Raw genomic sequence first — 16,341 nt, forward strand, 5'->3', positions numbered from 1 at the left:
TGTCACCGACTGCGACCTGTGCTTGGTTGTGACTCCTGATCATGTGACGATATCGTTCAATCACATGAATGTGATGCGCATTATGCAGCTGAACGGCTTATTGCTGTGTCGTCGTGTTTCCTTAGAAATGTTCATGTAAAGATCGTCTGTTTTCTGGCCGACAGATGCAGTGCTGCATTGGTCATTGTGAAAATCGTACTGAGCCAGAGGAGGGTGAGCAAGAGTGCGATAATGATTCTGCACAATCAACTCGCCATTCACGCATCAATGGCTGGTCATGGCCTTTGCATCCATTCCAAATACTTGCCTGGCTTGTTTTCTTTTATTTTGTTGTCATCGCTTTTGGAATATTTGTTCCTCTACTGCCATATCAGTGGAAGCCAGCAGGTTACATTGTATCCTATTCTACGATTTGATATGCTTCCCACCTTTTATAGCAGTCTTTGCTGATATGTTTTCATGTTGAGCATACTTTTTTATTGGTGTTTTTTTTATATACAAAGCCGAAGCTCATGGAGAAGCAAGAACACAGAACAGACCAGGATGCAACAGAAGGAAACGAAGATTAGAAAGTAGGAGGGGTGGGAGAAACACATAAACAGCTGGGTAGAGAGACAAAATAGAGGAAGACATCAAGGAATAAGGGATATGGGGAAGAATTAAAGCAAGGGGGAGCGGGGGGACACAGTGGGTGACCAAGAGGGAGACAGCTCTCAATGTCAATCAAAGAGGTGGAAATTTTTTTTCAAAACCCACAAAGAGGAGGGCTTAGAAAGGGTTAATTATGGCCGAAAAGATCATGGTTGTGGATGGGGATGACCTGAGGTGGAGGCAAACGGCTGTCTTGAAGCTCTTGAGGGAGTGATATGATTCAACAGGCTGAGAAAGTTGCTTCCACAGGTGGGGGGAAAAAAACAGAGGAACAAATGAGTGAAAATGAGCAGTGAGACCGGGTTTTGGGAAATTCACCAGAAGAGGGTTACTTGTCCACCATGTGTGCCATGCAGAATCCTGAGGGTGGTGGGAGGTGTCAGAGAGTGCAAGACTAGAAAGGAAGTGGTGGAATACAGAGACCATTGACCTGTCTGCAAAGTGAAACTGATAGGCCCAGAGACTCAGCATATTCGTGGGAAATAGCGATGATTTTAATGGCTTCAGTGAGCATGGCATCCAGCTGAGCAAGGTGAGGCAGAGGAACTAGTCCAAAGGGGAGAGCAGTAGGCCATCAAGCTGTTATGACAGCTTTGTGAGGAGATGAAAGTTCTGATGTGCAAAGGAAAAACTTTGCATGATGGAGGATGATAAGTTGGCAGCTAGCATTGGAGGCCAGCTTAGATATCTGATTTGCCCAACAAAGATCATGGTTTATGGTGAGGCCCAATAGATTGAGTCCCAACAGCTGGCTGCCTATCTGAAGGATGACAGATGCAGTGGCAGAGGGTGGAGCATCAGCAAAGAGATAAAAAGGATTTTCCATAGTCAGAGAGATTGCTGATGAATATCAGGAATATGACAGGGCCCAGACCACTGCCCTGGGGCACTCCAGCCTTGACATGGAAAGGAGATGGGAGGATTCCATTGAGAGGCATGCATTGCCTATGAGAGTAGAGGAAGTCGTTAAGCCTTTTGTGGATTTGAGCATGGATACCATAAGTAGAGAGTTTGGAGAGCAAGACGGTGTGCTAAACTGCATCAAATGATTGAAACATATTGAGAGATATGGCCCTGATCTCCACCTTGAAGGGTTGGAGCCAAGATTTTGAAGCAAATACAGAATTAAGACACTTCGCGTTCACATGAGCGGAGTCGGCCGCGGTGCCTTTTCAAATGAGGGAATGGATGGAAGGGGAGCATAGTCCAGTGACAGGCTTAACAAGGTGCCACCAGTTTTTTTGAGAAGGATGATACGTTTGAAAGTTCAATCTTGAGTTTGGACAGATGTTTTCTGACTCTCCTAAAAATGGACATGCACTGATTGTCAGCTACGTGGAATGATCTAAGGTTTCCTTCAATCGATTTACCTTGCGCGGAGAGAAGGCAAGTTCTTTCATGGCAACCGCCTTATCACAGGATTCAGTGTACCATGAGCAGGAAGAAGGGTATGATAACTGAAGACGAGATGAGATGGATCTGTGCATAGGAGAGAGCACGTTTCTGTGGAAGAATTCCCAGGTTGATTTATCAGGGGTGACAGACATAGTAGACATGTCCTAAAGTAAGATGGCAGCTTGCTGTACCTGCCAGTCAGCCTGAGTGAATCTGCCCTGCTGTTGTTTTTTCCCCCTCAACTTTCAACTCCATTCTGTTCTGTTCTGTGTTGTCGTTCTTCTCCGATTCTTGACTTTGTATACAAAGAAAAATAGAAACAGAAAAGGGGAAAGTGCAAAAGAATAATGGTATAATACCTTCCCAAAGTATATAAACAGATGAAATGACGACGTGAAAAATTAGAATGGCACTCTGTAGAGTGCAAACCGCCACCAGGCTGAACAATTTACGTTTTGTATCCCACTGATACGCTGGATCTGGATCCCAACTTAAACCAAAATAGAATTGGCTTTTTCTTGTCACCTAATTAACTCATTCACTAAGTTTTGTCACAACTCGTCCACAATTTTTTGAAACATCATGCTGTACAGGTAACAAATCTCATCTGAGTCTCTCTCAGATCATGTCTGTGACATGCTACGGGTATCATGTAAACCTGTACTAACCTGTTTCATGGTCGGGGAGTCGGCAACTAAACGGTCTCCCCCATTAGGTTTCCTGGTAAGGTGGGTGTACGATATGGACACCCAGCAGGATTAAAAATAAAAACCTGTCAAAGGGCAGAGGAGCTCCTTGTGAGCTAACGGCTATCCATATCCAGTGCCCAACTGTGTCTGCGGATGTCATCCGGCAGTTGGATAACCTTTCCTAGGAGGTTGGTGGCAGGATTTGCACTCCGGCTACCGTAAAACACTTCATTCTGCAACATACAGAACACAGTTAAAACTAAGAAAAACCCACTTTGTGGGAGTACCTCCTGTTCAGCTGCTCTTCACAGGGTAGCTCACCAGATGACGGGATTGGAGCAAAGCCTACGGGGCCCGCGTTCTTTGATGATCGGAGGAAAACCACGGGGTAACCTTCCTGGGCCAGGTTGCGGTGGTGTGTTTCCGGGTGGAGCTGAGGTGTCGTCCAACAGACAGCGGTCTCCTCGGGTTAACCTGAGGCGGTCCCTTCGGGTGGGTGCCTGGAATGACCTATCCCCAAGAGAAGATGATCACCTGTCTCTGCTATTATCTGAGCTCCAGCATTTGAACTTCAGTATTGCAGCACTCTCTCGGTTCAGAGACTGGATCGTGGTGAAATGATGGTGGGTGGTCACACCTACTGCTGATCTGGTCACTGATGTTTACCATGCCCAAGCAGTTGCTGTAGCTGTGGCCAACAACTGACTCCCATGATAATCGAGGTAAAACGAGTCAACAAGCATATTATGAGAGTAAGGATTCATCACTCCTTGGGTTTCAATTCCCTGGTCTCTGTATATGCTCCGATTGAAGCAAGTGATCTCAATGTGAAGGAGATATTTAATGCCGTGCTCGAGTGTGTGGTTGATCAGTTCCCCAGGCGAGATACTCTTCTAGTCTTGGGGGATTTCATTGCATCAATTGGCACTGATATGGATGGTGATGAGACATGTGTTGGTCCCCATGGGTCTGGAACTGTGAACCAGAATAGTACTATGTTCCTTAACTTCTCAAGACGTTGTAGACTTAGGGTGGCTGGGTCATGGTTTCACAGCCCACAGCCTCATCGCTGGACCTGGCATTCCAACGCTGGTGGTGTAGCAAAGGAGATTTACCATGTGCTCGTTAATGGTTGTAGGAGGATGATCCAGAACTGCAAGATCCATCAAAGTGTTCAGTTCTTCATTACTGACTACAGGCTTGTTGCAGCATCTCCGAAGCTGCGGCTCTAATCGAAGAGAATGGTACCATCTCAGCCGAAGCTGGATGTTGGCAAACTCAAGGATGAGAGATCAGCTGAGGAGTTTGTGAGCAGCTTGTTTGAATGGAGATCTGGGGAGGGGGGGTCTGGGTGTTTTGGGAGATCCTGAAGAGTTGTAGCGTGCCTTCAAAACTACCATCGTTGATGGAGCAAGTGGGTGTCTTGGAACCCACCATCAGGTGAAGAGGAATTTTGTCTCCCAAAGGATACTGGATAACATTGATCATAGTCGCAGAGCTAAGTTTATTGGCAGAACTGATCTGTTCAGGAACCTGAGGCAGAAAACCCTATGTCCGATGAGGGCAGACAAGAATGCCTATGTGTGAGGAATCTGTGAAGAGGTAGAGCATTACCTGTGGTCAAATGATTCTCATCCTACTTACAGAGGAATCCGTGCATTGCGTTCCTCCAAGCCTGTCCCTCAGTGTACTGCAGTTAGTGCGAAGGGTGGTGAGCTCTTGACAGGTGTCTGAAGTGAAGGCCCACTGGGCCAGTTACTTTGGCTGGAGTCGGCTAACCCACCAGCTGTTTCGTTAGTTATCCCTATTGGTGACCCTCCAATCAACTGTGTTCCATCGTCGTTTGTGGAAACGCAGACTGCGGTGAACCGGTTGAAATGGGCTAAAGCTCCTGGGATCTGTGGCATCCATGCTGAACTTCTCAAGGCTGGTGGAAATGCTGTACTCATGTCGTTACATGTAGTTCTGTGCTCTGCCTGGAACACAGGCATCTTCCTAACTGACTGGAAAAGAGGCCTTGTTGTCCCTCTCTGGAAAGGGAAGGGTGATCACCAGGACTGAAACAACCAACGAGGGGTGACGTTGTTCTCAGTGCCGGGAAAGGTCTTTGCTTGGATAATTCTTGATAGGGTTCGCCATCATCTGCTTGAGCACCAGCGCCCAGAACAGTCAGGCTTTACACCAAAGTGGTCAACAGTTGACCGTATCCTTGCTCTTCGACTCCTCACCGAACGCAGGAGAGAGTTTCAGCAGAGGCTGCTTGCAGCCTATGTTGATCTTTGCAAAGAATTCAGTTCAGTGAATTGGCATGCCCTCTGGAGGATTTTCACTCTTTGTGGGGGTCCACCAAAACTGATCAATCTGATTTCTGAACAAGACTCTGGTACTGAGAGTGGAGTGCTGTGAGGTGTCGTGGTGGTGGTTCCATCTTTGACTTATTCCAGTTATTGTAGTTCTGGGATGTGTACTGTCCCGTTCCCCCCCCCTTCCCTCCCACTTTTCAGCACTTTTATGAACTGGATTCTGGGGAGGATGTCGGAGAGATAAAGCTGCGGTGCATCATTTGGGAATGTCATGATCTCTGACCGTGATTTCACAGATGATGCAGTCATCTTTGCGGAGACTCGATATCCTTTTGGGGGGCCTCGGGTTGCTCAATGAGTTGTTGGAGCCGCTAGGATTACGGGTTTCCTTGGTCAAAACTAAGATCCATGCTTTCAATGACATCTTGGATGCTGCTATCTTGTCTACCTGTCTGTGGTGAGGATGTTGAGGTCACAGAGAGATTCACTTACCTTAGCAGTGATATCCATGTCTCCGCATGTTGTGAGCGAAAGGTCGTTAGACGTCTTGGATTCACTGGATCATGGGGTCTGGCGCTCTCGGTATTATGGAGGAGGACGAATGTCAGAGTCTTTAAGTCCTTGGTGTTTCCATTGTTGCTCGACTGATGTGAGACTTGGACTCGGATTAAGGATCTGAGACAAAGACTTCGGGACCAAGTTTCTTTGTAGAATCCTTGGCTATCACTGGTCAGACTTTGTGTCCAACAAACATTTGCTGAGAAAGACTCAGATCAGATTTGTTACCAGTGTAGTCTGTGAGTGTCAGCTGCAGCTGTGTGGAAATGTGGCTCGTTTTCCTCACACTGATCCTGCTCAGCAGATTCTCTTTGCGAGAGAGCCTTGTAATTGTAGGCCATCGGGCCGACCACATGCTTCATGGTTGCAGCAGGTTGATCGGCATTTTGAGGAGATGGGGATGGGCCAGGCATCTGCTTGGGGGATGGCCAGATGAAGGCCCCTGGAGTACCTGTGAAAAGTGGATGTGGCGATGCACTGCTCCGACACATGCTCCCATACCTGACCTCACCTTATCGTTTTTGGCCCCTCCTCTGAATCACTTATAGAAAATTAAAAATAATGACTTGTAAAAATTAATAATGATCATTTATAAAAATTTAACAATTCTCGCATCCAGATCTGGATTTGGATCTTCACCAAAATTGAATTAGATCATTGCTGTTGGTTGCATCATTGCTGGTAGGTTATTGCAGGAATTTGGAATTTGGCCAGGATGCTGGTGATGGCTCGCATACTCAAAACAAAGGACACGTGGCATCTTTAACATACACCAACTAATGCTGGCAGACGGGATGATGCCACTCACATCGTTTAACATCCATCTGAGAGACAGCACATACATTGATACCTCGCTCTGCCTGCGAGACACCAGGATTTATATGGCAATATATATTTATATTGAGACAGTTTATAGCTGGGCCGGTATTCGAACCCCGGTTAGATGGCTCAGAAGGGTGTGCATACCTTTAGGCCATCCTGTCAGCCCACATAGTTTTCAAAGTTTAAGAGGGGGAGAAAGGGAAAAAATATGTAGAATTCCATTTACTAGATAATTAAATAAATCGTACTGGGCATGGTAAAATGGAAAATTTGATGTGAGAATGAGATCTATGAAAGTGGTATTGTCAGGGAACATTTTATACAAATAGTGAAGGAAGAATAGATCGTCTGGCGAAGAGCAGAAGAACATGTGCCCATTCATACGAATGGGGAGGGAGGAAGATTTATAAAATATTATTGCCGCTGTTTCATTGCCATCCTGTTGTTAATGGACCTTGACATTTTGTGCATTGCTAAACATCAGTGCATCAGTCTGGCAATGTGTTACCATGCTGTGGTGCATATTGCCACCATCTCGGTGGACCCAGCCGATTTGAACGTCCGCATCAAAAAGAGCTATCGGAACCCTATTCCTGCATTTGACCGAAGCAAGCACAAGCATGTCATTGAGAACTTGCACTGCCATCTATGCAGTGTTGATGTGTGAGTACCTACTGTGGCAAATGCCATCCTTTTGATTGTTTATGTTTCCTTGAGAGATGAAACCTGACAAGGAGAACACTTATTCAGCCTCGGAGAGCAATTTGAAATGTCATAAACATGTGTATTGTTTTTAACAATACAAATTGGTGTTGCTTCCTTTTTTTTCCAGTTTTTTTTTTGTCTGGTTAAAAATGCTTTTATTCGCACCAGAGTCTTACTGATTGTTGCATTTTATACACATATATTCAATTTTCACACCAGTGGAGCAAAGTCCAAGCACTGTAGCAACTGCAACAAGTGCATTGCCAGCTTTGACCACCACTGCAAGTGGCTCAACAATTGTGTTGGACAGAGAAATTACTGGTAAGTGTTACCGCACAATCAAGCCTGTTTGTATCACACAATTAGCATCCAAGCTGACCCAGCCGGCAAGGCCAATGAGGCAATCCGAGATTGCAACAGAGCATTTTTGCATAGTTTTTTTGAATGCGAGCTTGTTTTTCGAATTACATGTAAATTACTTGCGTTTCTTCACGTATTGAGTATTGCCATGATCTCACAAGATCATAATGTTCACAAGGGTTGAGTGATTTGTTTTCATTTTGTGTAAAATATGCTATCCATAATGTCGGAAGGGAAGGAGTGGAATTGTTTTCAGTGATTTGCATCATTACATTTTTGAAGGAAAGATGAAGGCACATCGACCATTTCATGGCTTCATAACCCATAAAACACGTCCCTCGGCAACATGTGGCAATTTGGTAACGTGATGATATTTCCTTTCACCACCCTGGTTGAGAAGTCAGCCCGACCCCTCTCAGTGAGCTGCGTGGAATGCGTGAATGATGGCCAAGTAGTTAAAGTATCGACTCTCCATTCCTCGATGTCTATTTAGCTCCTTAGAACACCAGTGTGTAGCATTAATGCGCATATTGTTTTATCATCATCATAGTCAAGATCATCATCATAGTCATCATCATCATCAAGTAAATTAAAGTGGAAGTGTTAGTTGGCTTGCCAAGTCATCCCAAATTTACTAAAACCTGCAAATCATAGTACAAACATCCCCTTTGGCATGAAGGTGCTTTATGATCCGAGAAAACATTTAAGAAATGGAGGAATGCTGAGTCTACCCGTTTTCAGCCTCCTTTGCAAAAATTCAAAATGGCCGCCTCAACCAGCCAGTGATTCCTGTGTGTCGTAAGAGGCGACCAGGGTTGGCGTCAGGAAGGGCATCCATAAAACATTGTCTCAAGAAAAAGCTAACTCCTGCTCAGCAGGGAAAAATGGCTGTAAAAATGGCTGTTTTTTAACCAGTCAGCACCACACTAATTTAGCCATATATCAGATTTGAAATCAGTTCTATTCATGATTTTAGACTCTATATGTATGTTTTTGATGATGGACTATCCAATGGAAGAGGAGGGTTTCAGCTCTGAGTTCAAGGTCACAGCACAGAGCAAATGTCAAAGTCATTTCGAGATGTTTGCACTATGATTTGCAGGTTTTAGTGCATTTGGGATGGCTTAGTCAGTCAACTAACTTTTCTGAACTTGTTTTTGTATTTCAGGTATGAAACATGAGCTGGAACAACAGTAGGTAAAATGAATTCAGTGCATTTGAGTGCACCCATGGACACTAGGAATTGGGAGCTTCACTTCCTTTGCCAATCCACAAACTCAGAATCTCTAGTCACCCATTTCACAACCTATGACTGAAATAGCATCCCAAACAATTGGACTATACTTTGAGAATGCTCATTGTCAATATCCAGAAATTGAAACACCTCTGTGAATTACGCAAAGATGTAGTGGTAGAGGATCTTGGTTGTGGTGATATTTGTGATATTGTCAATCTTCTGAAGGCTAATAATGTGATCTGGCACAAAGGATGTAAAAACCAGGTAGACAATCAAAAGGTGAAACGAGCTCAATTGAAGAAGAAGAATACACCTGTGAACGCTAGCCCTGTCCAGTGTGACCACTCCTCATTTTCATAAATGCCAAGGTGAGCCAATGAAAAAAGCCAAGAATTCACAAAGTTTCGGAAAAGCGATGATAATAGAAAACCTATACGCCAAGAACACCTATAGAAAACCAAGATGCCAAGGTGAACAACGAATAGCCAAGATCTTGTGAAAAAAAGCCAAGGAGTGGTCACACTGGCCCTATCAAGACATGCAGAGTCAGTAATCCAGGTCTGTCTCAGGGTAGTGGTGTGTGTCGCCAAAGTACAGAATAAGAAGTGCCGGGAGGAAAAGCACTCTGCTTGCTATGTGATAAAACTTGTGGGCAGAGCCAAAGGAAGGCTGTGACATTTGGCCTCGATGCCAAGGTAAGAAGATCTTCTGCAATAATTGAAAACAGACTGATTGGGAAGCTCTCCGCTGGTGGCATTATAGCCATAGGTGCTGTGAATCATCCAAATAGCCTTGTGAAGCTTTACCGACAGGCTGCAAGTATTGAATCTACTGAGGCTGATGATAACCACCAAACTAGATTCCTCAAGTACAAGCATTTTCTGACTTGGTTGACTATATTGAATCCCAATGTGGCACTGGGACAGTTTTAAATATGGCAGAGCTTGTTCACTTGTATTCATCTCACCTTCTCTCCCTGGGCATGGACAACTATGTTCACACCACTCAACTCTGTCAAAAAGTGACAGCTGCAGTTCCAGATCCTATTGAAGTCACATGTCCATCAAACCACACTGATTCAGCATTTGACAATTATGTCAGCCAGGCTCTACAGGAGATGTCAGATGATTGTGACACTGAGGCGTTGATCTTGATCAAAGCAGCTAAGAAACTGCGACAACATATGCTATGCACTAAGTTTAATTTCACAGGATCCTTTTCACCTGAGTATGAAGTAAAGTCAATGCCAACCATGCTTCTGTCCTTCCAGCAGATTTTGCTCGACAATCCAGGTATTGTGAAGAGGCAAGCTCCTCCAGCTCTGGCTTCAGTAGCTGCTGCAGCACTGTCTATCTCACAGCTCATCATGTACAACTCAGTGAAACTGCATAACACACCATATCCGTGACTGTGAGAATCCACTTGTCATATCACCATCACGATGCATTCCAACACGAGAAAGGAAAGTCTTGTTGATTCCATATATGAGCATGGTTTTTGCATCTCTTACTTGTGCTTGAGGATCATATCAACTAATCTTGCAAACTCCATTCTCAAGTTCTATGAGAGGAGTAACATTGTTGTTCCAAAGCAAGCCCTTCGTGGCATATTTACAGCACATGCATCTGGCAACATCAACCATAACTCACAAACATCGACTAGCGGGACAAGCTTGCATGGAGCATGCCAATCTGTTCTGCATTTTCCCACCCCTGACAATCCTGACATCCAATGTGGTCATGAGAAAGAAGGGGATTGGTGTTCTCCCATAGTTGTTCACAGCTATGGAAGAAGTTCCACTGCCTACAGACGAGGTGATCTATGTGCCAGAATTGGAAGTTAACCGCTGGCTGAAATCAGTGACACCAGCCTTGAAGAGGACCGTACAAGATGGTTACCAGTGGATGGAACATGCTCATGAGCTTAGTCTCCATGACAATCTCAGCAGCAATGACTGGATCTATTAGGCAACATATAATGCCAGTCAAACAACTGCAATCCTTCCTGTAACGCCACTTTGAATTTATGCAAATGAGGCTGAACATGGGTAGACTCAGTGTGTTTCCATTTCTTAAATGTTTTCTCGTGCCATAAAGTACCTTCATGCCAAAGGGGATGCTTGTACTTTGGTTTGCAGGTTACCTTGGCGAAAAGCCCTGTCACACCTTGACAATTTAGCCAACGTATGCCTGACGTGTGCAAAATTGGGCTAAAATGCCGGCACACGTCGAATACGTTAAGAGCATGCTGGCATACGTCGTAGAACGCTGGCATACGTAGTAGTATGCTGGCAAACGTCGTAGTTCGCCGAGCTTTTAGACAAATTTTCCATGCTTGAAATTTCCCAACGTATGCCAGCATATGACTCACACGTTCTGCATAATGCTGGCCATAAGTTGTAGGCACGTTACGCGATCGTTGATACACGTCGACACACGTTACTTGTAAGTTACTCATAAGTCGAAACGCGTCGAGGTAATGTTTAGCGTACCCGAAACTTATTTCTAACCTATGAGTAACGTGTTGTAGGCACGTTACGCGATCGTTGAAACACGTCGACACACGTTACTTGTACGTTACTCATAAGTCGAAACGCGTCAATGTAATGGTTAGCGTCATTGTTCCAGACTCCCTGGTTTTTTAATTTTTTTTTCTTCGGTATGACGGTCATGTTGACACTTCGATTTCTAGTGCGGTTATAATATAATATAATTAAAAGGCTGCCGCTCAACGATTTACATCATAACCTTCATACCGAATAAAAAAAAACCAGGGAGTCTGGAACACTGATGCTCACCATTACATTGACGTGTTTCGACTTATGAGTAACGTACAAGTAACGTGTGTCGACCTGTGTCAACGATCGCGTAGCGTGCCTACAACTTATGCCAGCGTATGTGGAATGTGTGTCATACGTTAAGTACGTCGATAAATTTTCAACATGCTGAAAATTTATTGACGTATGCCAGCATACTACGACGTATGCCAGCGTGCTCTTAACGTATACAAAACTTACCCATAACGTATTCGACGTGTGCCAGCTTGGTTCGGCAAATTTTTCATATGTCGGCATACGCTGGCTAAAACGTCAAGGTGTGACAGCGGCTTGACACTTCGATGTCTAGTGCGGTTATGATTTGAATCGTCGAGCCGCAGCCTATTAAAAGCCTACACCACGTGATCGTCGGCGATATGCTGCCGCGCGCAATGCATAAGTTAGACTATCGTTGGGCATAGGTTGTGAACGCCGACAACACGCTCAGCATTCGTTGGTATAAGTTATCTATATGTGATTAAAACGTTCTGTGTACGTTACTAATACGTTATGCATACGTCCAACATGTTATTATACGCCCAAAAATTAAAAAAAACCTTCAATAGTTCAGCGTACGCCAGCGTTTTATATACATTTTGATACGTTGCCATACGCTGGCTAAAACGTCAAGGTGTGACAGCGGCTTAAGCAAGCCAACTATGTGTATGTCTTTATTATCCGGTAGCTACTCTGTGACCCTTGGGCTGATTGCCAACAAATTTTCAGGGTATACTCGGGGGCGGGGGGGGGGGGGTGGTTATGGTTAGGCTTAAGTTTTCCATGAAATATTTTCCAAATAAATTTCTAAAATTTATGTATTTGAATTTATTTATTTATTTTTTTTCTCAGATTTCTCCTTGGTGTTATTATTTGGGTTATTTCTCCATTGTGGCAAACCAACCAGTCTCATTACTTTGTCCGGTATCTACTCTGATACCAAAGACCATCAATAGACAGGACGGGAGACTCATCTTACGCATGTATGGGCCAAATTCGAATTGTCCCCCTTTCATTAAAGTTCTCAGGATCAACCGGATGACGTGATGATAATTCATTGCTAATATCAAAAAACAAAAAGTCGAATAAATAGCATTTATTATCGAAATATTTTCTGGCCCTTGATGGACAAACGATCAATATTGTCTACCCAAAAGCATGACAATAATATGCTCAATTTTTTTTTTTTTGCTATTTCTGTTCAATATTTTGAAGCTTGATGAATAAAATGCTTGTCTCTAAATATGTGCTTAGATGTGGTTGTCCAATGGATGCAACTTGGATGCTTGGTAATGCCAGGTACCTTTGCTACTAACATTATGAGTGTGAAAAGGCTATATTGAAGTCTCTTGTCAATACTTGTTTTCTTTGTTCCACACAAGGTTGTTCATCAACACAGTGACCTCAGCACTGCTTACCTTGCTCTTCTTGCTTGCTGTACTACTCTACATTTTTATTCAATACTTTCGGGAACCACATATTCTGCGCACAGACCCCCACTTTAGCCGTGAGTTTCAAGCAGAATTAGCTATTTGGGCCTTGTAAAACTGCCAAATTTGAGGAATAAAAATTCTCAAACTTGTCTTCTGAACCATTGTTGGGAAATTGTATTTGTGATGACATGCGTGATTTGGCATCATGTTTTGTTAAGTTACCTGGTAGCTGACAAGTACCTCATGATATTTGTGGAAAACCTGTATGGAACTGAACTTCTGATTGAAAAAAGGGTACCTATTCGTATATACCTGCACTTTTCGAATCCATTGCTTTTGTTATGAGGCCGAACCTTCCCCCACCCCTCATCAATTCACTGTTTTGACTGTGTAAAGGTGTCAATGATTCAGACACTTGGCTTCTGTTCCTTCCTTTTGCCTCGGTGCACACCACGGGTCCATCATTGGTCGCAATTGTGGGAGGAACTACTCTTCTTAGCCTGCTATGTACCACAATGTTGCTGCATCTTCTCTGCTTCCATATCTATCTGCGTGAGTCCGAAGATAAACTTACTCTCTGTATTATTCTACTACTTTCTAAAATGAGCAAATTGATTTGCTCATTTAATCATGCTTTCTTGTTCTAACAAAGGTTGTCACTCTTCCATCTTCCTAGCCTCTTCTCCCCAGTGATGTTTAGCCTGCTTCTTCATGGTTCAAATAATAAACTAGTTCCTTTTTTGCAGGCTTGATTTATTAATGCAAATTAGGTGATTTTTTTTAAAAAGGATTTTCCTAGGCCAACCTGATCCTGTCCTGCTTCCCCAGGTTTCTGTGCATGCCGCCCTGCCACCGCAGTGGGGAAACATATGAGTACTTATGAATACATCGTATGGCAGAGGCAGAAGTTAGAAGCAATGGAGTCCAGCATGGGTGGGAATAGACAGACTGACTCTCAACAACAGCCCGTCACTGTAGAGGTGATTTCTCTCATAAAACAATTTTTCCCATGCACCAAGCATTCTTTAACAATTCAAATGTACACATGTATCTTTTGAAATGTTAAATGTACTCTATGCATCTGGTGATTAGTTATTTCTAAAGGTAAGTAACAAGGTTTCCAAACGTGCCATGTATGTGTCAGCTTTTCTTCCTCTTCTTCCTGATCTTCTCTTCTTCTTCACCCAACTCCCCTGTGCGTCCTGTTTTGGATTAGTGTATTCATAGTGCGAAGTTTGATGCTCTACATTGCCCATATTAAGGCAGGCTTGGATCACATGATGCAGTATAATGAGACACTTGGTAGCTCGATTCCAATAGTACTCCAGAGCTCCTAAAGATTCAGGATCATCCATGTTTTTTATTTTTTTTAAATCTTTACAAACGATTACTATTGCGAGCAGATCTCTGAAATCATAAATTATAAGTTTGGGTTAGATTAACAGTATTTTTTAGCGGACATGTTAAATCATTAAACCATAGGTTTAGCAGGACTATCAGCCTAGCGCCCATTTGAGATGACCATGAAACTTTGCATTGACATTGAAAAGAGTGTTATTGCTGCTCGATGCGACATAAAGATAGGGTCTATTTCATCATTCTGGTTATGCTATAAGGATTAAGGGTTTTATTATGAACTCGCAGGGGTACCTAGCGTCGCCCGTTGTTATTCTAATCCTTTTGGCACTTTGAAAAAATCAAATTTTGTTTTGTTTTTATCTTGCCAAAACGAAGTTTTTGCAAGATATGTTAGTCAGCTTGTATGTTTTTATCTTGCCAAAACGAAGTTTTTGCAAGATATGTTAGTCAGCTTGTATGTTTTTTTTTTTTTGTTTGTTTTTTTGTTTGTTTGTTTGTTTGTCTGTAATCACGTATAAAAATTCTGCAGAGCACAGTCATCATTGGAAATTTTTGTAACTTCGCATATCAGAGTCTTATAGAGGTCCCTTTCAGTGCACAAAATTTTGAAGGTCAAGGTCAAAGGTCAAGGTCACTTTGTCGCAAATCAGGGGAGTCGACGAAACCCTTATTTTTTGAGTAATTTTGATCGGATCGTCTTCAAACTTCATGGGAATATAGTTAATGGTCTGGCGCTCAGCTGATTAATTTTTGGTGGCGATTGGCCTTGACCTTCATATGTTTTTTTTTGTTGTTTTTTTTTGTTTGTTTTTGGTCTGTAATCATGTATAAATCACTCTGCAGAGCACAGTTATCATTGGAAATTTTTGTAACTTCACATATCAGAGGACTATAGAGGTCCCTTTCAGCACATAAAATTTTGAAGGTCAAAGGTCAAGGTCACTTTGTCGCAAATCAGGGGAGTCGACGAAACCCTTATTTTTTGAGTAATTTTGATCGGATCGTCTTCAAACTTCATGGGAGTATAGTTCATGGTCTGGCGCTCAGCTGATTAATTTTTGGTGGCGATTGGCCTTGACCTTCATGGTTAGCGCCTCAGGTCAAACATATTTGACCCCAAGGTCAAATTTTCAAGTTTCAGGAACCATATCGTGTAGTACCTCAAATTGAACACCTCGATGAGTGCTTTCTAGATATGTCAAGCTTGAGACATTATGACGTCATTTGGTGATGTTATGAGGCAAAAGCATATTTTTCATGGTTACTCTGAAGAACGATTCTCATCGGAATCTCTCGTAGGCAGATATTCCTCAAGGAGTCGCTCCTGGTGGATATCAGCTCTGTTCACCTCAGTGTGACCTTAAAGAAGTCACACGTGGTCACCTTTTGTCAAGATACGGGTCACCCTGCGGATGACATTGGTTTTTATTTTTCTATTTTTGTGGAGGCCTAAAATGCTTCCCAATACCCATTAAGGAATGGGGTCAGGGATCATTTAATATTACCTTTCACAAAGTTACAAAGGCTTAGGCCTATAGAGTGATTTGAAAGAAAAAAACATATCCAACTGTTTTTTTTTAAATCAGAATTAAAAAAAAAATTGGCCTAAAACACTCCTTGGTACTCACTGATGATCCCATGAAAGTTTGACGAATATCCTTTTTGTCATCTCTGAGAAAAATAACGATACACACACAGACCGACAAACATCTCTCGAATCATATAGATCAGTGTTTCTCAAGGTGGGGCGTGGCAATATTTTGGTGGGGCATGAGGATTCAGAATTAATGAATCAATATATGATCGCTTTCATAGCTGTGCCTTTTGAATACATATGTTGTATATATTGTAGTGTCTCCAATCATGGTGGGGCATACGATTATTTTGAAAATCAAGGTGGGGTGTGGGATAAAAATGGTTGAGAAACACTAGTATAGATAGTTCAAAGATAATGAATGGGGGTAGTGAGTGCCCCAATTTGTAAAATTGTAATTTGGTAGAAATCTTACTAAGTGCC

General features: G+C 43.0%; 1 protein-coding gene across 7 annotated transcripts in view; it reads left to right on the forward strand.

Moving 5' to 3' along the window:
- The window catches only part of LOC147016548 (palmitoyltransferase ZDHHC1-like), a 129,978-nt gene that overhangs the window by 24,378 nt on the left and 89,259 nt on the right, over nucleotides 1-16,341 (forward strand). For 4 of the 7 annotated variants that reach the window (XM_085845285.1, XM_085845286.1, XM_085845291.1 and 1 more), the window contains exons 3-8: nucleotides 165-395; nucleotides 6,903-7,081; nucleotides 7,343-7,444; nucleotides 12,915-13,039; nucleotides 13,362-13,517; nucleotides 13,794-13,945. In XM_085845285.1, coding sequence (XP_085701411.1) covers nucleotides 165-395; nucleotides 6,903-7,081; nucleotides 7,343-7,444; nucleotides 12,915-13,039; nucleotides 13,362-13,517; nucleotides 13,794-13,945 — 945 coding nt within the window. The remainder of the gene's footprint in view (nucleotides 1-164; nucleotides 396-6,902; nucleotides 7,082-7,342; nucleotides 7,445-12,914; nucleotides 13,040-13,361; nucleotides 13,518-13,793; nucleotides 13,946-16,341) is intronic. The other 3 variants (XM_085845289.1, XM_085845290.1, XM_085845287.1) reach the window with 2 other exon arrangements.

Source organism: Eptatretus burgeri, chromosome 11, assembly GCF_056783735.1.
Source record: "Eptatretus burgeri isolate ZD-2024b chromosome 11, Ebu_testis_v1, whole genome shotgun sequence".
Taxonomy (NCBI): Eukaryota; Metazoa; Chordata; class Myxini; order Myxiniformes; family Myxinidae; genus Eptatretus; species Eptatretus burgeri.